The sequence below is a fragment of the Pipistrellus hanaki genome (assembly GCF_964339955.1).
Source record: "Pipistrellus hanaki genome assembly, chromosome: 4".
NCBI lineage: Eukaryota > Metazoa > Chordata > Mammalia > Chiroptera > Vespertilionidae > Pipistrellus > Pipistrellus hanaki.
This window is the reverse complement of record NC_140506.1, coordinates 33,020,778-33,045,154: the sequence shown is the minus strand read 5'-3', so window position 1 is coordinate 33,045,154 and position 24,377 is coordinate 33,020,778. Positions and strand designations below refer to the sequence as shown.

The following is a 24,377-nucleotide window of genomic DNA, read 5'->3' as shown; positions in this document are numbered from 1 at the left end:
AAAAGCACAGAAAACAAATGAGTTATTTCATGGTCCCCTTCTTCCCTCCGAAAAAACCTAACCAACAATCTGATTTTTAAAGCAATTACTTTCTTGCATTTCCTTACTGTTTACCATTCAAGAGAACATTGTTAGACTGCAGTTTATCTTTATCCATTTTTTAAAAAAAAAAAACTTATTACTTAAATATCTTTAAATCTACAGATTACCCCTCATTTCCATTCTTTACTTTTCTTCATAAACTTTTACTAAATAATATAAAAGTTTTCAGTGATCATCTTTCTTTCTTAAAAAATCATATTAATCTTTAAACATCTCAAAAATTAAGTTACATTCATAAAAAGTGACTGTCTATAATCACTAAATTAAACCTTCTGATAAAAATGCCAATAGGCTCTATACAGTATTGAATTCTAAAATATTGCTACACCTACCTATCTATACACTGAGTACTGAGTGACCAGATTATTATGCTCTCTGAATGCATAATAATCTGGCCACTAAATATATCGGTACGTATATCCTATATAATATGAAATTGTCCCCTTGACCAGGAGTTCAACCAGCAGACAGGCCGGTCAATTGCCCATGTCCCCTCCCCGTGGCTAGGTTGGCCGGACCCCACCCATGCACAAATTCATGCACTGAGGTTCTAATTATATATATATATATATATATATATATATATATATATATATATACACTTATACACATACACACACACACACACACACACACACACACACACACACACTGAGTGACCAGATGATTATGCATTCAGAGATCATAATAATCTGGCCATTAAGTGTATAAAAACCAAAACAACCACTGCAACCGAACTAATGACCAAACAGGCTGCGTGGGGCGACCAGGCTGGCAGGGGGGTTAGTGAGGGACTACCAAAGGACTGAGCAGCTAGCTGTGTGGGGCAACCAGGACGGTGGGGAGAGTGGGGGGAGTTGGGGGCTAACAGGCTAGCAGGCAGAGGCAATTAGGGGTGATCAGGCCGGCAGGGGGGCAGTTAAGGGTGATTACGAAGGCAGGCATGTGAATGGTTAGGAGCCAGTGGTCCAGGATTGTTAGAGGGATGTCCGACTGCCAGTTTAGGCCCAATCCCCAGGCCTAAACCAGTAGTCCCGGATTGGAGAGAGTGCAGGCTGGGCTGAGGGGACCATTCTTCTCCCCTCCCCACACGAATTCGTGCACTGGGCCTCTAGTTTTACCTAATTGGGACCACAATTCAGAACTATTTAAAAGTTTTTGAAGAATATTTTATATTAGTTATTTATCCCTGGAATCTAAGGTTGGTTTGACATTTGAAAATCAGTAGTCCATTTTCACTTTTCTACACTTTGCCAAAAGGCCTACTGGAACTACACTATAAACTTTTAGGGCACATGTGTCAAACACAAGGCCCGCGGGCCAAATCCAGCCCGCCAGGCCTTGCAATGTGGCCCGCACCGCGCTGTCATCACTGCACTCCACTGTCAGTTTATGACACTGTCAGTTTATGACTGTTCAATAAACCATTCGGCCCGCGATTTAGGCTGGATTTTAGATTTTGGCCCCTTCTCTGATTGAGTTCGACACCCCTATTTTAGGGGAATAGTCTGAACAATTTTTGAGAGAAATCATCTAGTAACAAATTGATCATTAATTACTCAGATCAGCTTCTCTAGACAATCAATTTCTAGCCTTCACAGAACTTTAATATTTTGTCCTCAAAATTAAGAAATATTAAAAATTTTCTCATTTTTTGTAGAAATACAATGATCATCACACTGTACAATGTTCCTCAGGTGACCAATCCATGCCTAGCCCGGGGGGGGGGGGGGGGGGGGGGAGGAATCTATCTTTCCTAATGGCCCCTTTAATTCATTAATGAAGTTTAAGCCCACTGTTGAAAAAAGATCTCAACTATCAATTGGAAATGTATTTTCTTCCTAGGAAATACAGAAATTTATTTTGTGATAAAAAAACAACACTTAACAAAAATATTCTACTACATTTATTTTCCCTCTTCATTATATAATTCTTCATCTTAGTTTCAGTGGCTTATTAGTACACCCTCAAAGATATTTAGAAGGGGACAAAACATAAATAAGAAAATACAATATTGAAGTTAAGGAAATTGTATTCATAACAGAACTCAGAAAAATTTTATTACTTTTTGAGCTATAAAAAGAAACAGGTATACCAAAAACATAATAGTGAAAAAGGGGTGGACTGAGATTTAAATCAATGGTTAAAAAAAATATATTAGTAATTTTCAATCTCTTTCCAAGCAACAAATGTAATGCATTCACTTTACCTTAATTTCTATCCTTTCTCTGTGAGGAAAAAGTTGTCCAATCATAGAAAAGTCAGTTCCTACCATGCTGATGGCTAAAAAAAACATATCTGTTTCTGTAAAAATAAAAGATTTAGAAAGACCAAAGGTTAACATTCTCAATATTTCAGAGGAAATAAACCTTATCTAAGTATGCATTTTGAGTTGAAATAAATTTGATAGTACTTAATTATTACAGTGCAGTAAATTCTTTAGTCATAGAAATATGTCTACATACAAAATTATAGACATATTTCAATTTTGTTTCAAAGAGCCTCATGGATCTAAAAACCTTTTCTTTAAGCCCTGGTCTGGTAGCTCAGATGGTTAGAGCAGGGTCCTGATATGCCAAGGTTGTTGGTTCAATCCCTGTTTAGAGCACATAAAAGGAGCAACCAATAAATGCAACAAATTTCTCTCTCTCTCTCTCTCTCTCTCTCTCTCTCTCTCTCAAATCAATCAATTAAAATTAAAAATTTAGCTCTGGCAGTTGTGGCTGTTAGTTGGGTTTTGTCCCCTACACTGCCAGTTTGATTCCTCGACAGGTCAGGGCACATACAGTTTGCAGGCTTTATCTGCACCCCACTGCCTCCATAGGGGTCATGCAGGAGGCAGCTGATAGATGTTTTTCTCTCACATCAATGTTTCTCCCTCTCCCCCTCCCTTCCTTTTTCTCTGAAAATCATTTAAAAAAATTTTTTAATTAAAAATAAATTTTTTTAATTAAACTTTTATATAGAAACATGGTATAAGAAATTTGCATGGTAATACCAAAGCAGCTGGATTTTTTTTTTTAAAAAAAAGGCATTCTGCCTACCACATCCAATGCAATATTACTAAGATGTGCTTAGCTCATGAAAGAAAGTAGCTAGGCCTGTACCCCTGTGGCTCAGATGAGCATTGACCTGTGAACCAGGAGGTCACAGTGCAATTCCCAGTCAGGGCACATGCCCATGTTTTGAGTTCAGTCCCCAATGGGAAGTATACAGGAGCCAGTTAATTAATTATTATCTCTTGTCATTGATGTTTCTATTTCTCTCCCTCTCCTCTCTGAAATCAATAAAAATATATTTTGCCAAGTTTTAAAAAAATTAAATAGCTAGAAAAATACATAAGAAACAGTGGACAAAAGTAACTTCAAATGAATAGGTTTGGGAGAAGTCAGAGAAGGAAAGTAGAGAATTATTATTCAATTATGTTTGAATTTTTTCTCAAAACAAACTATTATTTATATAATAAAAAGTAAACAATAGATAATTGGGGGAACAAGAAAATATAAAACAAAGAACTTATATACTTATAGGCATAGCCAATAAGTATATACTTGCCTGGACACAGGCAATAGGTGAAAACTTGGGGTGGGCGGGGGATGGGAGGGGGTGGTAAGAATTGGGTGGAAGAGGGTAAAGAGGAGGAGGAATGGAAGAGATATGTAATATTACCAACAATAAAAATATTTTTAATTAAATAATAAACAGCATGTAATAGACATACTTTTTAACAGCATAATTTTTATTTGTAGTAACTTTATTATGCAATATTATCTGAGGTAGAATAGGAATTTGACAGAGAGAAACATTCTAACCAAAATAACCATAATATTAATTCCTAAAAATCTTCCTAAGATAAAGTTGGAGTTATAGCTCCATGGGACAGGGATTAGAGGGAATGTCAATAAAATTAGCTAGACAGAAACGGCATTGTAGTTTGCACTTCATTTACTTAGGGGAGACCTGGTTTAATTCAGAAACAGAGAAAATAGAGAATCCAAGATGGCGGCATAGGTAAACACCTAAACTGCTGCCTCACACAACAATTTCAAAACTACAACTAAAAGACAAAACAAGCATCATACAGAACCAGAGGAAAGCTGGATGAGTGGAAATTCTTTAACTAGAAGGAAAGAGGAAAGCTCACGGAAAATCAGAGGAGCTGCAAAAGGCTGAGGTACAGAGACACACGCATGGGTGGCTGAGTGCCTGGCTGGTTTTCTCTAAAGGAAAGGAGACAAAAGCTTCCAACTGTGCTGAACCCCAGTTCTGACTGACCGAACCCCAGTGCCGGGCGAGACCCTGGGGACCCAGGCTTACCCGGGGGGAATCTGGACTGTCAGGCAGAAACTCAGGGGAGCTGCAAAAAGCAGAGGTCCCCATGCGCGAGTGCGCAAAGAGAGGTCTGACAACTGAAGGCGCCGCCGGCTTTCTCTAGTGGGTGAAAAATGGAAGCTCCCTGCTATGCTGAAGTCCAGTTCGGGGCAAGAATGTTGGAATCCAGATTCATTGGGGGAGAAACTGGATTGTCTGGCAGCAGGTGAAGCTCAAGGGTGGCTTACTCTTAGAAGTGCTTGCAGCAATTACCGAGATAAGACTCCACCCCATTCAACCTGAGCAGAGGCTTTAGCAATTTTGCAAATCTTGTCTCATAAGGCTGTCTCCAACACAGAAATTCTCCCGATGTAGACACAGCTGATTCTTATAGCCAACTGGCCTGGAGGTCAATTACTCCCAGTGATACCAACAACAATCAAGACTTAACTACAACAAGGCTATATATACAGTCACAAAAGGGTGCATCTCAGGTAACTGGGGAGGCTGAGCCACTGGACCATATAAGACACCTAACACACAAAGCTACCCTACCAACTCAGGGAAGCAGCCAAAATGCGGAGACAAAGAAGTCACAAATGACAGAAATGGAGAAAAGAAAACTACTGGATATAGAGTTCAAAACCACGGTTATAAGGTTTTTCAAGAATTTCCTAGAAAAGGCTGATAAATTTAGTGAGACCCTCGAAGATATGAAAAAGGACCAACTAGAAATTAAGCGTACACTGACTGAAATAAAAAATATTATACAGAGACCCAACAGCAGACTAGAGGAACGCAAGAATCAAGTCAAAGATTTGGAATACAAAGAAGCAAAAAACACTCAACTGGGAAAGCAAAAAGAAAAAAGGATCCAAAAAGTTAAAGATAGTGTAAGAAGCCTCTGGGACAACTTCAAGCATACAAACATCAGAATTATGGGGGAACCAGAAGAAGAGAGAGAACAAGATACTGAAAACTTATTTGAAAAAATAACAACAGAAAACTTCCCCCACCTGGTGAAAGAAATAGACTTACAAGCCCAGGAAGTGCAGAGATCCCCAGACAAAAGGAATCCAAAGAGGACCAACCAAGACACATCATAATTAAAATGCCAAGGGCAAAAGACAAAAAGAATATTAAAAACAGCAAGAGAAAAACAGTTAATTACCTACTAGGGAGCACCCATATAATAGTCAGCTGATTTCTCAACAGAAACTATGCAGGCCAAAAGGGAGTGGCAAGAAATATTCAAAGTGATGAATAGCAAGAATCTACAACCAAGATTACTCTACCCAGCAAAGCTATCATTCAGAATTGAAGGTCAGATAAAGAGCTTCACAGATAAGAAAAAGCTAAAGGAGTTCATCAACACCAAACCAGTATTATATGAAATGCTGAAAGGTATTCTTTAAGAAGAGGAAGAAGAAGAATAAGGTAAAGATAAAAATTACAAACAACAAATACATAGCTATCAACAGTGAATCAAAAAACCAATTAAATTAAGAATCTGATAAACAGAATAAACTAGTGAATATAATAGAATCAGGGGCATAGAAAGGGCATAAAAATTCTCAGGGGGAAGGGATGTGTGGGGTGCAGGAAGAGACTGGACAAAAATCATACACCTATGGAGGAGGAGAGTGGGGGGAAGGTAAGGGCAGAGGGTGGGATTGAAAATGGGTGGAGGGGAGTTATGGGGGGAAAAAGAGGAACAATTGTAATAATCTGACAATAAAGATTTATTAAATTTAAAAAAAACAAAACACACACACAAAAAATCAATGGGAAAATATCCTTGGGTAAGGATTAACAAAAATAAAAGATTGTAATGATTTAAAAAAAAAAAAAAAAAGAAAAGAAACAGAGAAAATAATTCATTACATTTCAAAGAAATGACCTACATAATTTAAATAAAAATCAGTTACCTTTATTGGACCATGGTTTAGAATAATAATTTTTCCTAAAGCTGGAATACGTAGTTGTAGAACCACGCTCAAATATGGGGTCATTTTCCTCAACAACACAGGGGCCTTTGGTCCTTAAAACTTCTACAGTTAAACTGAAAGAAACACATTTTTAGATAGATCCACGCTAGAAACAAGTAAAAGAAAAACACAGCAAATAATATTTGAACAGTAATATCTTTAAATTTAGTATGGCAGAGTCATATCAAAAGTACAAATACTTTTGAGATATGCTTATTTTGTATGAATCTAAGGTTCACTTAAAATGTAATTGCTAAGGGTCCTAGCCAGGTATAATAGTTCAGTTGGTTAGAGCATTGTCCAAATAAGCCAAGGTTGTGTGTTCAATCCATCAGCACATATACAAGTATCAACCAATGAATGCATAAATAAGTGGAACAGCAAATCAGTATCTCCCTCCCCCCCCCCCCCTCTCTTATCTTTCTCTCTCTCTCTCATATCAATACAGTAAAAAATAAAATAAAATGTGATTGTCAGGGAATAAAAATAAATGTCAACTTTTTTTTTTTTAATCCTAAAAGCAATATAAAATTCAGAAAATATATTTGGGCTACCTAAAAAAGTATTTGTTGCCAAAACCAGTTTGGCTCAGTGGATAGAGCGATGGCCTGCGGACTGAAGAGTCCCAGGTTCGATTCCGGTCAAGGGCATGTACCTTGGTTGCGGGCTCATCCCCAGTAGGGGATGTGCAAGAGGCAGCTGATCAATGACTATCTCTTTTCGATGTTTCTAACTCTCTATTTCCCTTCCTCTCTGTAAAAATTCAATAAAATATATATTTATAAATAAATAAATAAATAAGTATTTGTTTTACTGACTGCTGCCTGTCTGCTATATTTAATATATATTAACTTATGCTAGACTCAAAAATGGATATTGAGAATTATAAGCATTTTATATTTATGTTTTACATTCCTGCACACAGTTAAATATGCTTTTAACTATTTATTAATGACCAGTAAAATTATCATCACAAAATAATAGAAAGCAGCCTGCAAAAACAAAAATCATTAACAGTATCACATTTGTGTTTAATTATCATAGAACCTATATGCTATAAAATGATTTTTACTAATTAAATTAGGCAGGAAACTTTCTATCCCTCTTTTTTATTTATTTACTTACTAAAAACTATCTACTTTTAAAATAATACACTTTAAAAAAAATTAAATAAAATAATACACTTTGGAAAGACAACTAAATTCCACAATGCCAAATATGAAAAATTTAATATCATAACTGAGAAATTAAACGAGAAGTGAATTAAACCTCATTATAACAAAAATCAGAAAATATGTTAACCTACATTTCATTGCATTTTTAAAAATATATTTTATTGGTTTTTTACAGAGAGGAAAGAAGAGCATTAGAGTTAGAAACATAGATGGGAGAGAAACACTGATTCAGCTACCTCTTGCACACTCCCTTCTGGGGATGTGCCCGCAACTAAGGTACATGCCCTTGACCGTAATCGAACCTGGGATCCTTGAGTCCGCAGGCCAACGCTCTAACCACTGAGTAAAACCGGTTAGGGCTCATTGCATTTTCATTAGTTACCACCATTCAACAGAATATGGTATTACAATAGTTAATGGTATGAAAACTTGAATATTGACTTCAAGACTGAGTCAATCTTTGAAACCTATCCTCAAAAGAAGAAAGCATATGATTAGCTGTATAGCTCATCCCAATTACCAGTGAAGTTGGTAAAACAATGGCTAGTTAATGGCCAGGAGTACTATCTTTTGATACAGAATACAAAGTTATAAAAATTGCTAAAAAAATTATAGCTCTGGCCAGGCAGCTTACAGCATCATGCTGATACACTAAGGTTGCAGATTTAATTCCTAGTCAAGGCACATACAAGAATCACTCTATGAATGCATAAGTAAGTGAAACAACATATAGATGCCTGTCTTTCTCTGTCTCTTTGTCTCTCTCTACAAGCAATTTTAAAATGTCTTTTTTGTTTGTTTTTTATTGACTTCAGAAAGGTCGTGAGAGGGAGAGATAGAAACATCAATGATGAGAGAGAATCCTTGATCGCCTGCCTCCTTTACACCCCACACTGGGGCGAGCCCACATCCTAGGCATGCTCCCTGACCAAGAATTGAACCATGATCTCTGGTTCACAGGTTGATGCTCAACCACTGAGCCACACCAGCCTGGCTAAAAGACATCTTAAAAATAAAACCTTCTAAAAATTATAAATTAATCTAACACACCCTTCTATGTACATCTATTACGCTAATATAAGCATTAGAGTCTAAATGACAAAGATAGAGAAACCCAATCTCTTTCATTAGACATAGCACTTTTGCTCTCATGAAACCACAATCTCTTACTCTCTTTAACTTACCTTTCTTCATCCAAAATTATAGAACCATCTTCTGCCACTTTTACTCGGGGAACCAGCAATGGACCATCATCTATTTCTTCTTCCAGTTCTTCATTATCTTCAACATCAGGAGTACTCTTATCTTCTTGCCTATCAAAGGTAAACAAAGGTTGATTCATATATCCATGAGAAGTGTTTTTGACTACTATGGACCTCTAAAATAAATTATTGCAAATTCAACCTTCTAGCAATTACCAATTTCCCCTATAACTTACGAAAATACTATGTGTTACCCTACCTGGTAGCTCAGTTGGTTAGAGTTGTCTTTGATATGCCAAATATATAGGTTTAATTCCCAGTCAGGTTACATACAGGAATCAACCAATAAATGCATAAATAAGTGGAAAAACAAATCCATGTCTCTATTCCCTCCCTTCTCTCTCTCTCTCTCTCTCTCTCTCTCTCTCTCACTCTCTCTCTCTCTCTCTCTCTCTCTCATCAACCAATCAATAAATAAAAGAAAATACTATATTTTGTTAATGACATGGTTTTAAGATTTTCTCAAATTTCATCTGGTAGCATTTAATAAGAACCTTACCCTCTTTGAAAATAAAGTGAAATAGCCCTATCCAGTTTGGCTCAATGGATAGAGCATCGGTCTGCAGACTGAAGGGTCCCAGGTTCAATTCCAGACAAGGGCATATACCTTGGTTGCAGGCACATCCCCAATAGGAAGTGTGCAGGAGGCAGCTGATCGATGATTCTCTCTCACTGTTGTTTCTAACTCCCTCTCCCTCTCCCTCTCCCTTCCTCTCTAAAAAATTAATAAAATACATTTTTTTTTTAAAAGAAAAGAGAAATAAATGCTCTTCTTTTCTATCTTAAAAGCGTATCAGGCAGAGTAAAACATGTACGTATTTTAGAAGTAACTAAAATAACCCTTACATTTATATAGCATTAGTTCTCAAATCATTTTATTAATTCTCAGAAAAACATTTAGGGCAGTGGAAGGGCAAACTCATTAGTCAACAGAGCCAAATATCAATAGTACAATGATTGAAATTTCTTTTGAGAGCCAAGTATTTTAAACTTAAACTATATAAGTAGGTACATTGTTATTAACTTAATTAGGGTACTTCTAAGCTGGCCTTTGCTAAAAACTCAAGGGGGCAAAGAGCCACATGTGGCTTATAAGCCACAGTTTGCCCACCAGTGATTTAGGGGTATTTTCATAGTCATTTGAAGCTTGAAGAAAACAAGTAACTTTTGGTCTAGATTTTACATAAACATTACTATATGTGTAGGCTACACCAAGAAGCCAAACACAATTTTCTGAATATGACTCCAAATCCATTATACCTTCCATTTAATTACATTGTCTCCTTAAAGTATTACTAAAGCAAACATACCTATAAATCTATAAAAACATAACACATTTGTAAAGCTTGAGAGTTCTGCTTTAAAATAATGTGGATTCTAAGCAAAACAGTAATCATTATTTAATAAGCCTTTAAGTATCAACCAAAAAACCCCAATGTTTGTGCTAATTTTCCACAATCCCCCCCACCATGAATTACAAGGCTACAATAACTTCCTAAGGGATCTCTTATAGGGCTTTCTTTTTGGTAAACTAAAATGGCAGTGCAATGTGGAAGGCAACAGGCAGTTTAAACAAAAAAGACTCGTTAGTGACATCAAAACTACATCCATTGCAGGATGGCATACACAGAACGCTAAAAAAAGAAAACAAAAGGGAAAGTAAGAAGAAAGAAAAAAGGAAAAGACGGGTAAAGGAAAGGAAAAAGAAAAATGCTATATATATGTTTGCTTGAATAAACATAGATTAGATTTAGAACAATACATTAAAAAATTGGTAATATGCTGCCTCTGGGGAAACTGGATGGCTGAAAAACAGAATTGGAGAATTTTCTCAATATATCTTTGTTCCTTCTGAATTTTGTAGCATCCTATCTAATGAGGGAATGTGCTAACTGACCATCACCCTCTCGTAGAGGGCAGCACCCACAGCCAATAATGAGGGAATATGCTAATTGTCTGCCATGCCCTCAAAGATGGCGGTGCCCAGTCCCCTGAGCCCCCCAGCTGCCCAGGGAGCAAGCAGGCCTCAAATGGCAGCTGCCCAGATGCACAGGGTGGCCCAAAGGAAGACTAAACGACTGAACAAGCAGTCTGCGTGGGCAACCAGGCCAGCTGGAGAGGGGGGTGAGTAGGGGGCAATCAGGCCAGCAAAGGGGGGAGGCAGTTCATGAACAGGGCCACTAGTGTGAATATATTATTATTTTAAAGCAAAACAAAACCCCTTATAATTCTAAAAGCTTTAATGCAAATCATAACATTGGCCATATATATGTAATACACAAATAGCCTGGGGCTTTCCTACTGATTAAAATCAAACTAACTTTATTCTTATCAGCAATTCTACTTAAAAATTGCTATCACATGTAATCTGACTATAAAAAGAGGTTATCACTTGATTTCTTTTTTTTTTTTAATGTATCCATGCCAGAATATATTTGAAAAGAATAAGATGAGATGCTTACTCTCTTGTCTGAACTGGTGTCAATGACTTTTCAGTTTTCTTTTCTTGCTCCAGTGAGGAACTATTAAACAAAAATAACAGAATATTTATTAATAAATAATTAATTTACATCTTGTCAATTCTATCTGTAGGCAAGAATTATTTTAACTTGCATTTTTTTAATAACATAACATACACTAGTATTAATGATGGTGTGTCCCGACAGTCAATACAAAAAGCCGAGTAGAAATGATTTGTTAGGCCCTAGGTAGGGAACTCTCTTACCCTCTAATTCCTCAGTGAAGACAGGCTCCCAGTCTAAAAACATGAAGCCATCTAGTGGCTTATCAAACCATTCAAAACCTAGGTTTCTGGCCTTACCTTCAACTAGGCCAGTGGCTTTCAACCTTTGTCATCTCATGGCACACATAAACTAATTATTAAAATTCTGTGGCACATCAAAAAATATAATTTTTTGCCAAACTGATAAAAAGAAAATAATATCATTTTGATTTATTCACACCAGTTATTATTGTGTTGGCTGTTGTCATTTTTTATTTAATAATCTCAGTGCCCTTGACTAAATAGTCAGGTATTACATGTTTTAAGAATTCTTGCAGCACACCAGTTGAAAATAAATGGACCTAGTAAATCTAAATACACTATACTGAAAATATGCCACTACTCTTACATCTACCGGTTAAACCATCAAATGCACAAAAATGAGATTTATCATAATCTGGCCTCCTCAGGCTAACTTTGATTAAAGAAGCTTTGTTCTTTGAGGATTTCTTAATCAAATGCTACTTCATTTAATAAATAGGTCACTCCTTCAGATCAGGTTATAGTGTACAAGAAATAGAAACTGCCAGGATTGGTTTGGCTCAGTGGATAGAGCGTCGGTCTGCGGACTGAGAGGTCCCAGGTTCGATTCCGGTCAAGGGCATGTACATTGGTTGCAGGCACATCCCCCGTAGGGAGTGCAAAGGGGCAGCTGGTCGATATTTCTCTCTCATCGACATTTCTAGCTCTCTGTCCCTCTCAATTCCTCTCTGTGTAAAATCAATAAAATATATTTTAAAAAAAAAAAAGAAAGAAATAGAAATTGCAATCATGATTACAGAAAAGCTATTTAATTAGTTTTACTACATCTTAATAATGTAACACAGGAAACTTATTTTTAATCTCAGAGGTAAAGGAATCATTTACCACCAAGAAAGCAGTTACTTAAAATACCACTAATTTTTGTTGCAAAGTTCTATTTAAAAGGACATCATATTTGCTATAAATTTTGTCAACATGCTTTTGGAAAACATGAAACTGTACTCTATAGATGATACTCAAAGAAAGTAAGACAAAAACGAAGTTTACTCACGTCATTGGATTGCTATCTGGCAGGTAATATATGAAGTCTCTCATAGTCATTTTTGAACGATCTGGTGGTCTCTGACTTTCATTTATGGCATATTTGTTTTTCCACTGTTTCTAAATACAGAGAGAGGGGATGAAGGGAGGGAGGAAGAAAGGGAGAGAGGGAGATAGAAGGAGATGGAGGGAGATGAAGGGAAATGGAGAAAGAGAGAAAGAGAAAGAGAGAGAGAGAGAGAGAGAGAGAGAGATCCACTTTTATTTTTAAATATAGAAGAATTTCAAATGTACTATATTCAAGTATACAGTCCACTACTGCATTAATTGCAAATGCTTGAAAATTACTCCTACCATAATTATGCACCATTTTAGGGAAAATTTTATAAACTGAACATTAAGAAGTTGTTGCATATTAAGGAATTTTAAAAACTAAAGTGACTCAGAATGGATAAAAGCCCAATGTATAAAATCCTGCTTACTGGTGCCTTCTAACTATAATAATTTACTGAGAATTTATAAATACATAGCTTTTGCTTACCCTGCAGTGAATACTATGTATTTTATAAAATTCTTGAAGCAAATGTTTAATTTTTAATTACCCAAAATAAATCTAATTAAGCACATTCTATAAAACAGAACATTTTTCAGGCTTAAGTTTTAGAGGATATAGATTCAAATGTGTAACATAAAAAAAAATAATAATAATCTCTCTGAGCTTGTATACTCTGGTGTAAAAGAGTGATTCTGAGATAACAAATATAAAGCACCAAGCTAAGTGCATTCCTCTTAAAAAAAAAAAAAAGATAATGCTATAATTAAAAGCTGACATTTGTTAAGTTCTTATTTGCTAAACACTAATCTAAATGAGTTTAACATGTATTAATGCACTTAATCTCCACAATTCTTCCGTTAGGTAGATACTATCATTAGTCTATTTTACAGATGAGGAAATACATTTAGAAAGATAAATTAAATTGCCTAAAGTCATATAGTCAATAAGGTATGAATCTAATGTTCAAACCTTTAGTGACTAACCCCAGAGCTTGTATGCTTCACTGCTGTTACATTGCCCTCTTAGAAAAATAAACTTGAAGATTAAAAAGGACATATATACATACATGAATGTTTTTGCCATTTATAATTTTCCATATTGTCAGTTTAGAAATATTACCAATCATTTTTGCTCAACTATACTGGCCTTAAATCAAATGAATGTAACTCATGTCATCTGGACATCCTCATAAAAATCTGATTAAAAGTTATAAGTATGCCCAGCTGGTGTAGCTCAGTAGGCTGAGCATACCCCATAGATCAAAAGGTGGCTGTTTCAATTCCCTATCAAGACACATGCCTGGATTGCAGGCTCAATTCCCAGGAGGAGATGTATAGGAGGCAGCCAACTGATGTTTCTCTCTCCTTTGTATCCCTCCCTTCTTCTTTCTCTAAAAATCAATTAAAACACACACACACACACACACACACACACACACACACACACACAGTCCAGCCAGTGTTGCTCAGTGATTGAGTAAACTCATGAGCCAGGATATGGCAGTTGATTCCCCATCAGGTAACAGTCCCTGGCTTCAGGCTCAATCCCCAATAGGGGATTGATAATTCTCTCATCAATTTCCCTCTGCCTTCCTCTCTCAGAAGTAAATAAAAACACATTTAAAAAAACAACCAAGTGCCCTGACCAGTTTGGCTCAGTGGATAGAACGTTGGCCTGTAGATTGAAGGGTCCCAGGTTTGATTCTGGTCAAGGGCACGTACCTTGGTTGCGAGCACATTCCCAGTAAGGGGTGTGCAGAAAGCAGCTGATCAATTATTTCTCTCTCATTGATGTTTCTAACTCTCTTTCCCTCTCCCTTCCGCTCTGTGAAAAAAAATCAATAAATTGTTTTTAAGTTATAAATATGTTATATGTGTATCTGCGTGTATACTGAAGCTTCTATTTGTAGCCTTCATCAAAAACCATCAAAATATAGATAAATAAAACATATAAAATTAGTATAATGGGGGAAAAAGCTTAAATCCATAGTGCTTCTTAATCATTCTGTTAAGAAAAGAGGAAGGGAGAAGAGATCAACCAGAGAATGTATATAAGCATAACCAAAGAACATAGACAATGGGGGTTGGGGTGAACGCCGGGGCTGGGACGGGAGCAGGCTGGGAGAGGACAAGGGGTGGGTCATATGTAACACTTTCAATAATAACTAAAATTAAAAAGTATTTCAGCAAAAAAAAAAGAAGAGAGAGAAAAGGGGATACTCTGTTAACATAAAGGATATTATTTAGTTTTGTTCCCCTATAAAATGCTACAAATGATTATTTTCCTCCAAATCATATCTAACTGATATAAAACTGAAATCTGGCAGGGAACAGTCAAAATTCTGATTTTCCTCTCTTACCTTCTCTTTTCTTAATTCTTCTTTTAACATTTCTCTCAGTTTCTGGGCTTTATATATTCGGTATCTGTCGGAGTAAGGCTGTTTCTCTTTTGTTGGTTTTGGCTGTGGCTGTGGATCTTCTTGATTAACTGTAGATAAGGGATGAGGCACTGAAGGAACATTGACACTAGGCTTAACCAGAGTAGGAGTACTTGATATTCGCTTTCTTCTCTGTGAAACAGTAGAGGAAGATTTACTGGATTCTTCAACATCATTCTTACCATCAGTCTTTTCATTACTGTTGAAATTCAAAAAGAAATAAAAAGGGTATCATGGATCTTTTTAAATATTTTAGTTTTAAAAACTAATTTGGGTCAGGCAGGTGCTACTCAGTGATTGAATGTTGACCTATAAACCAGGAGGGCATGGTTCGATTCCAGGACAGGGCATACACCCGAGTAGCAAGCTTGATCCCCAATAGGGGGCGTGCAGGAGTCAGCCAGTCAATGATTCTCTCTCATCATTGATATTTCTATCCCTCTCCCTCTCTGAAAGCAATAAAAATATTTTTTAAACTAATTTGGAAAAATTCAAAACAGTAAAATCTCATTTTTAAAAAAATCATTGACTTGAGATGTATGTTTGTTATGACAGATGTTGGAATAAAAATTTTTAGCAAATCATTTTAACATATATGTAAATTCTAAGTCCCTAAGCACATTACAGCACATAATTTTATGTTCATCTTGGGTCCCTAAAAAAAAAAAAACAAAACACACACACACACACACACACACACAAAAACCCCACAAACACAAAACCCTAACTTACAAAAACAAAGTTTACTTAACCTAGTTTAAATCATCAGATAACAAAGTTATTTTTTTTTAAAGTTAAGCTTATAATCCACACTGACATCCATCTAAATTGATCTAAATTTTGACATTTTACTTTATCAATCTGAGATCAGTTAAACCAAATATACACATCAAACCTTTGAAATATCTGAATTGCAGTTTTTGAAGATACACACTTAGCTACGTTAATCAAACAAAATTCTGTTTGAGGAAGAAATCATTTGTCTTTTGTCAGGCACAACTCTATTTACTATACAGCTATCAAATGCTTCACTCCAAAAAATGTGCTCAGTAACTCCAAATTAGATACTAGATATAGTTCACATTGGAAATAACTATTTCAGGAATGGATAGAAAGCAAGGTAAGTCAAGAAGGGAGGGGGGGAAGATTGGTAGCCTGGCCAGTGAGGCTCAATGGTTGAGCATCAACTTATGAATCAAGAGGTGGCTAGCTCAATTCCTGATCAGGGCACAGGCCCAAGGTTGCAGGCTCGATTCCCAGCAGGGGGCATACAGGAGGCAGCCACTCGATGATGTTTCTCTCTCATCAATGTTCTTTTTTTTTTAATTAAAATTTTACTCATTTCAGAGAGAGGAAGTGAGAAGGAGAGATAGAAACATCAGTGATGAGAATCATCAATCAGCTGCCTCCTGTATGCCTTCAGACTGAAAGTGTCAGCCTTCAGACTGAAAGGTCCCAGGTTTGATTCCAGTCAAGGGCATGTACCTTGGTTGCAGGCACATCCCCGGTGGGGGGTGTGCAGGAGGCAGCTGATCAATGATTCTCTCTCATTGATGTTTCCAGCTCTCTATCCCTCTCTCTTCTCCTCTGTGAAAAATCAATAAAATATATTTTAAATAAAATTTTTTAAAATAAAGTTTAAAAATAAATAAGTAAATAAATAGCCCAGACAGCATAGCTCAGTGGTTGAGCCTCTACCTATGAACCAGGAGGTCAGGGTTCAATTCCCCCATCACAGATCGCCAGTATTGGGTGTGCAGGAAGCAGCCTATCTTTGATTCTCTCATCATTGATGTTTCTCTCTCTCTCTCTCTCTCTCTCTCTCCCCCTCTCCCTTTCTCTCTGAAACCAATAAAAATATATTTAACAAAATAAACTAAACCCTATATAACAAAAGCCTAATATGCAAATTGAATGACTGGGAGTTTGACTGTCTGCTATGATGTGCCATGACCACCAGGGGGCGACGTGGAACATGCTGAGAGTCTGAGACGCAGTGATGGCAGCAGATGGCAGTGGAGGCACTGGGGGTCCAATGGGCCCAGATGAGAGCAGGACCAATGAGGGATGGTGGAGCAGATGAGTGGGTAGTGCGGTCAAGTCAGGTGGGAGGGGAGGGGTGGGTGACCCCAATAGTCCTGCTGATCGCCCAGCAGATGGCAACCAGCAACAATGGCGGGGAGGGGGTCGGCGCCCCCCCCCCCAGGGCCACTGCCCATCTCCCAGGCGATGAGGGAGCTGGGGGGAGGAGGGGGGGACCCAGTCCCAATTGATCGCCCCACAGGTGGGATGGACAAGCAGATAAGGGGGCAGTGCCAGGCCAAGGCAGAATGCCAGGACGGCTGCGAAGCTGGAGGCGACAGCTGGGGCCTGATTCCAGCAGGCCACACCAAGGGAACCCACCCATGTATGATTTCATGCACAAGGCCTCTAGTAAATAAAAAAAATAAAAATTTTAAATAATAAATATCTTGGCCCTGGCCAGGTAGCTCAGTTGGTCAGAGCATCCTCCAGATAAGGCAAAGTTGCCCAAGCCAAGGTTGTGGGTTCAATCCCCAGTCAGGGCACATACAAGAAGCAACCAATGAATGCGATAAAAACGTGAAACAATAACTTGATGTTTCTTTCTCTCTCCCCCCACTCTCTCTAAAAGTCAATAAATATAAATAAAAAAGTTTTTAAAATTTTTTAAAACTACTTATGCCTGCAAAAGTACTCCGGAAGAATTAAAACTACGGCAATCCAAATTCTCTAATGAATAATACCACGTGTGGCTTATTCACTTCCAGATTGTTACACCTGGATTACACCCACAACCACTTGAGGACATGGTTCTCTCCCCCAGAATCTATACCCTCCGGCCTCAACTGTAAAACTTAGTTCAAGCGAGGGAGTAACTCCCCCTGTAAAGTTCACCCTCTCGGCTGACAGGCCCGGGGATGAAAACGCTCCCCTCTTCCAGCACCTACCTGCTCCGGGGAGCCTCTTCCGGCGGCTTTGCCCGCCCGGAATCCGCCGGGGGCACATCTGTGATCTCCGCTGGCTTCGGGTCACCGGCCGCTGCCGGCTCCGGCGGCCGGGGAGCCTCCCGTCCCCGCTGGGGATTGGCGGCGGCGGAGCTCCTGGCGCCCACACCAGGCCTGACATTCGGCTTCACGCTAAGGCGTGCCCGGCGGAACATGGCGGAGCCAGGGGGCCCGGGGAGGCGGCCCACGGCCGCTCTTAGCCCCGAGCCCCGGCCGCTGCGCGAGAGGGTGAGGAACGACGCCCTCCCACCAAGCCACGAGCCGGCCCAGCGGGCAGCTACCGGAGATTCGCGCCCCCGCCGCCTCCGGATGCGTCCCGCCGCCGCCTCTTCCTCATGACCCTGCTACAGTCAGAGGTGGGTTCCCCCCTGGACCTAGCTCCCCGCCCTTGGAAGGCGCCTAAGCTGATTGCGTCATCAGCAAGCGCTGCGCGATGACGTAAGACGCCCGGAACCATGGTAACTGTCAAACTACAAAGTCCAGGTTACTGATGAACCAGAAATAGAGGCGCCAGGCTGTGCGCTCTGCCCTCTCCAGGCGTCCTGAGAAATTGTTGAAAAGAAGGGGAAAAGCTAGTCAACCCCTCAGCCCCAGATTGTATGGGAACTACTAAAACCGCTGGCCGGTTTTCTTTTAAGAGGGTCCTTTAGAGCAGGGACTGTTTATGAACACATACCAGGCTTAGAAACTCTAAATTGAGATCATAGATTAGAAATTCAGAGGTGAAGCAACTGATAATAGTTACCTTTTAGGGGAGAAACTGAGTTTCAGGGAAATATGTCGTGGAAGAGCATTCACTGTATGTGCTTGTGGACTTTTTAATGTGAACGAGTTCCCTGTTCTGGCCTCGGCGGGCGGGGCGGTGGGCGGGGCGTGACCCAGCGGAGGGCGGGGCGGGGCCCAGCGGAGGGCGGGGCGGGGCTCAGCGGAGGGCGGGCTGGCCTCGCCTTCCAGACCCGCTGAGGGGAGACGTCCGCTGATCGCGCGCGGAAGCCTGTGCTTTTCCGAGTCGCTCTCTTCCGGGCTCGGAGCGGTGGTCGGCATGGCCCGTGAGTGTGCGGACAGGTTGGGGAGGCGGCAGGGAAGCCAACGGGTCACCCAGGCGCGGGTGGCGGGGAGCCAGGGGCTGGCGGGGAATCCCCTGTCTTCAGACCGCAGAGAGAGGGACGGTGGGTTCCGATGGGGCCTGAACGGGGGCCTGCCCCAGGTGCGGATTACACAGGAAAGAACCCCTCCCGGAGCCGGGCTGTGTGAGACGGCCGCTCCGGAGGGGTCCGGCTCTGGAGGTGGTGTATAGCTGGCACTTGACATCATCAGGCCTAATCAACACCCGGCGCTCCGCCCGAGTCTCCGCCCTCGTTCTTTTGTTTAGCTCTCTCCGGTCACGTTTCACAAGCTTCTGGCTTAGGAGTTGGCTTGTGCGGCATGTAGTCTCTGTATCTAGCTTTCTCGCTCCACCCGCACCCCGCAGAAGCCAGAACTTACTTTGGAATACTGACCAATGGATAGCCGATTGGAATGGAATGCCGCTTTTAAGAGATCTTGCATTTGCAGCCAGTGAACACCTTGATTGGTATAATACTCTTAAAGATCTTCAGTATTTACCTTTACGCTTCCTCCTGTAGTCAGATCTGAGGCCACCACTCAGTGCTGTACTTTGCTGCTCATCTATTGAAAAGCAAACTTCAGCCCTGACCGGTTTGGCTCAGTGGATGGAGCGTCGGCCTTCAGACTCAAGGTTCCCAGGTTCCATTTCAGTCCAGGGCATGCATGTACCTTAGGGGGTGTGCGGGAAGCAGCTGATTGATGTTCCTTTCTCATCGGTTTCTAACTCTACCCCACTCTCTTCCTCTCCGTAAAAAATCAATAAAATATATATTTTTAGAAAGCAAACTTCAGATGCACTTCAATAAGAGCCTTAAACTGAAATTAATAATTTTGGAGATGGGTAAAGAGCACGACTGTTTTTCTTTGTACCTAGGTGGAAATCAACGAGAACTTGCTCGCCAGAAAAACATGAAGAAATCCCAGGAAATTAGCAAGGGAAAAAGAAAAGAGGATAGCTTGACTGCCTCTCAGAGAAAACAGAGGTCAGTGATGCTAATGTAATTCTGAAGTCACTGAAGTTTTCAGTGTGGAGAATGGAATGCATTTTTAAAATTCTTGGTAGAACTAGGCCTAACCTGCAGAAAGGGATAACAGTTGAATATTTGTTGTGCCAGGCATAATAAAACTATATGGATAGTTATCCCAACCCATGGATGAAGAATTTAAAGTTCTTAAGCTATAGTTTGTTTTGCAGAGAGCCTCACGCAACTCCACCACACCATTAGCACTTCATTTAGCAAAATTATCATTTAATATACTGAATTGGTTATATACAGAACACAAGTGAGAACGTAATCGGCTTTTCTGTAACAACTTACAGCCTTTTCTCCCATTATAGAGACTCTGAGATCATGCAACAAAAGCAGAAAGCAGCTAATGAGAAGAAGTCTATGCAGACAAGAGAAAAATGATGGCTGACAATTTGGAAAACCTGGGTGCTACTGCCAACTAGGTGTATTTTATAAGCTCTATGATCAAGATTTTGTAGAGTGAACAGTCATTACATATGTTATATCTTTATAAAAACTTTTAAACTTTATCTTTCAGTCTGACTTAGTATAATGTTTCAGGAACTTTCTTCAAAAAATAAAACAGTAACCATGCATGTGACATGTTGGTGAACATTTTCTTATCAGCAGTGAGCACATACATAACTAGAGGTAATGTGATCAGATAATAGAAACTCTTATATAAATCTACAATCTTTCTCTTAAAAAAATTTGTTAAGGTAGGTCTTTAAAGTCAACATTATTACATAATAGAATTTCAGATGCATTCATCTAATTTTGCTTTTTAATCAACTGGTTTGCTTAAAAATCTCTAGAATTTTTACCCAGAGCAATAAGCCATGAGTTCAGAGAACTTTTTATGCTTTCAGCCATATCTTTTATTTGCTTTCTTATAATGAATGATTTTCGTATTTAAAATAGCCCATGTAGTGGAATACCTTTGGACTTTTTAAAAAGTTAAACAATTCTTACAAATCTGGGGAAAACTACAGTTCCAAAAGAACCTAAATATTAGCATAAAGAAGATCTCTGGGTTATAATAAATCATTGAGACATATCCAAACTGAATGTTACTCATTTTATGGATAAATTAACTGTTAAAATACAGGATTTGATTTTTTTACCTTCAACATCACCAGACATTTCTTATAGATAGAAAAGAGGGAGAAAATTAAGGGTAACTGCTGAACTATATTGACACTTTATATTGTTAATCCTCATCAGAAGATATTTTTTTCCATTGATTTTTAGAAAGGGTGGAAGGAAGGAGGAGAGACTGAGAGAGGAACATTGATGTGAGACAGACACATTGATTGGTTTCCTCCTGTATGGGCCCCAACCAGAGGGCCGGGGATGGAACCTGCAATCTAGGTACATGCATTTGGCCTACAATGGACCCTATGTCTGTAGGCCAACATTCTATCTACTGAGCCAAACCGGATAGGACTATATTGACAATTTAGCTTCTTTTCATGTAGCATATTTAAACAAAGTAATTAAAATATCTAAACCTCTACTAGGGAAACTGGTTATTTACAAAATATTAAGGGGAAAATACAGATGAATAATTGTAACAAGCCAGCAAAGTTATGATCAAGATTTTGTAGAGTGAACAGTCATTACATATGTTATATCTTTATAAAAACTTTTAAACTTTATCTTTCAGTCTGACTTAGTATAATGTTTCAGGATCTTTCTTCAAAAAATAAAACTAACTTTAGATATTTACTAACTTTAGATATTTGTACTAACTTTAGATATTTCTTTGAGTTGTTACCAAAGAAAGACAATTATTTAGATGAAGTAGTACCAACTTTACAATGTAATTTGAAAATTGCCAAAATCCATGAAACACCCTTATAAACATTAAAAATACTTAGTTACATCATCCTTAATAGGAGGTAGTGCATTATTATTAGCAACCTTCGTAAGTCCTGCTGAAAATACGAGGTAGCAGCTGCTACTTCCCAAGGTGATATACTGAGGTCAGTTACATCAGTTACTTGATTCCTTTCGAATGTCTTTTCTGTTAGTGGCAGAGTAAGAAATTATTACCCACGTATCAAACGAGGCCGTTTTTGAAAATGGGCTAAAAGGAACTATTGATTTATAGCCTTGTTTTTCTAACTTTAAATATATATATATTTTGTTCTTTTTCCTCATGTTTTTATAGATGGGAAGAGTTTACCCATTCTGGAAAATGACAATATATTTTTGCGTTATATTTTCAAGTTCCACCTAGTAAAGAGAGCTTTTTTGTTTAAGTCAGATGTACTACTGTTATTTGAGTATACAATTGGTTTCAAAACTACTGAATTTTTAAAAAAAAGAATATCCCCATAGTGTTATATATAAAATTATAGCCTTAAATATATGCAATTTTCACTTTTCAATCATACCTCAATAAAACTGGGGGAGGGAAGACATATCCCTAAAGTGAAAACCTAACAGACAATCAGATGATGATTTGTATATTTTACAATTTGTGTACTGGTGTTTTTTTATATTTTATTTATTTATTTTTTTACAGAGAGGAAGGGAGAGGGATAGAGTTAGAAACATCAATGAGAGAGAAACATCAATCAGCTGCCCCCTGCACACCCCACACTGGAGATGTGCCCACAAGCAAGGTATGTGTCCCCGACCAGAATCGAACCTGGGACCCCTCAGTCTACAGGCCGATGCTCCATCCACTGAGCTAAACTGGTTTTGGCTGTGTAACGGTTTTAACAGGGAGAGCAACTAAGCAGGGAGTATGTCAACTTCTTTTGGTAAATTCCTAATTGCCTTTGGTGATGAAGATCTATAAACATCAAAATTCAATTAAAATTTAATTACTTTTATGATTGTCATGGTTTTTCACTAGGTGAAAACTGAAAAAGAATATTTATTAAACTGCCTCCTGCTTCACCTGCTAAAGAAGTACTTGCTTTATAATAATCCATATTGAAAGATGTTGTCTTTTCAGATGGCCAAGTCATGAAAATGTCAGTGAAATAAGAATGACTTACAGATTGCTCAAATGCACTTTCTTATTTTTTTAAGTATATTTTATTGATTTTTTTTAAAGAGAGGAAGGGAGAGTGATAGAGAGTTAGAAACATGGATGAGAGAGAAACATAGATCAGCTGCCTCCTGCACACCTCCTACAGGAATGTAGCACAACCAAGGTACATATCCTTGCCCGGAATCAAACCTGGGACCCTTCAGTCCACAGGCCCACACTCTATCCACTGAGCCAAGCTGGTGAGGGCTGTACATCCTTATTAATTCAGGTTTTCCATGACTACTTTGCTTCTTGAAAACAAAACCTTTTACAAAGCCCTCATTATACACATTAAACATTCACAGACAACTTGTTATTAAATTAAGATTTAATTTTTTTTTTGCTTTTATTTTTTTTCAATTTAAATTTTTTATTGTTAAAAGTATTACATTGTGCTACACCAGCACAGCCAACGGTTCAGCGAGCCTGAGGGAGAGCCTGCGAAGGATGAAGAAAAGACAAAGAGCTGACACTGATTTGTCTGAGTGGATAAAGCATCAGCCTGTGGACTGAAGAGTCCCAGGTTCGATCCAATCAAGGGCATGTGCCTTGGTTGCAGGCACAACCCCAGTAGGGGGTGTGCAGGAGGCAGCTGGTTGATGTTTCTCTCTCATGGATGTTTCTAACTATACCTCTCCCTTCTTCTCTGTAAAAAATCAATAAAGTATATATAAAATACAAAGGAAATAAGCTTTGTTTAGGTGGACCTTCTATGCCTGGCTGAGACCACAGAACAGATCCAGATCATGCTTTATTTTATAGGTAAACAAGGTAGTGGTCACCATAGTTACAATATTCCTGAGAGTTTCACTTGGTTTTGTTTTTGTTTTGCTGCACCTCCCACAGCCCATTAGCTACCTAGGCAGGATCTAGGGATCTAGGGAGCGTCATAAAGTCAAGCTTAATTATGCTGTGCCCTCTCGGCTGGGACTTTGGCTTTGCCAGCAGGTCAGTCTGAGGCTTTACCCTATAATCGCTCCCTACATTACATATGTCTCCTTTTTCCGCCATTGACCTATCTCCCATCTGCTCCCATCCCCCAGCACATGTCCT

At 38.7% G+C, this 24,377-nt stretch overlaps 2 protein-coding genes across 9 annotated transcripts in view; one reads left to right on the top strand and one right to left on the bottom strand.

Annotated features, from left to right (window-relative positions):
- Positions 1-18,591, bottom strand: part of BDP1 (BDP1 general transcription factor IIIB subunit) — a 73,265-nt gene extending 54,674 nt beyond the window's left edge. For 6 of the 8 annotated variants that reach the window (XM_084880880.1, XM_084880884.1, XM_084880882.1 and 3 more), the window contains exons 1-7: positions 18,105-18,591; positions 15,058-15,334; positions 12,654-12,763; positions 11,301-11,360; positions 8,761-8,889; positions 6,342-6,475; positions 2,312-2,406 (exon numbers count right to left, since the gene is read on the bottom strand). In XM_084880880.1, coding sequence (XP_084737006.1) covers positions 2,312-2,406; positions 6,342-6,475; positions 8,761-8,889; positions 11,301-11,360; positions 12,654-12,763; positions 15,058-15,334; positions 18,105-18,316 — 1,017 coding nt within the window. In that variant the 5' untranslated portion in view covers positions 18,317-18,591. The remainder of the gene's footprint in view (positions 1-2,311; positions 2,407-6,341; positions 6,476-8,760; positions 8,890-11,300; positions 11,361-12,653; positions 12,764-15,057; positions 15,335-18,104) is intronic. The other 2 variants (XM_084880887.1, XM_084880886.1) reach the window with 2 other exon arrangements.
- A 490-nt stretch (positions 18,592-19,081) lies between these two features.
- Positions 19,082-20,879, top strand: LOC311621138 (small EDRK-rich factor 1). Its single transcript, XM_084880937.1, has 3 exons — positions 19,082-19,210; positions 20,143-20,251; positions 20,608-20,879. The coding sequence occupies exons 1-3, from the start codon at positions 19,204-19,206 to the stop codon at positions 20,678-20,680; spliced, it is 189 nt and encodes a 62-aa protein (XP_084737063.1). The 5' UTR covers positions 19,082-19,203; the 3' UTR covers positions 20,681-20,879.
- Positions 20,880-24,377: the final 3,498 nt, after the last annotated feature.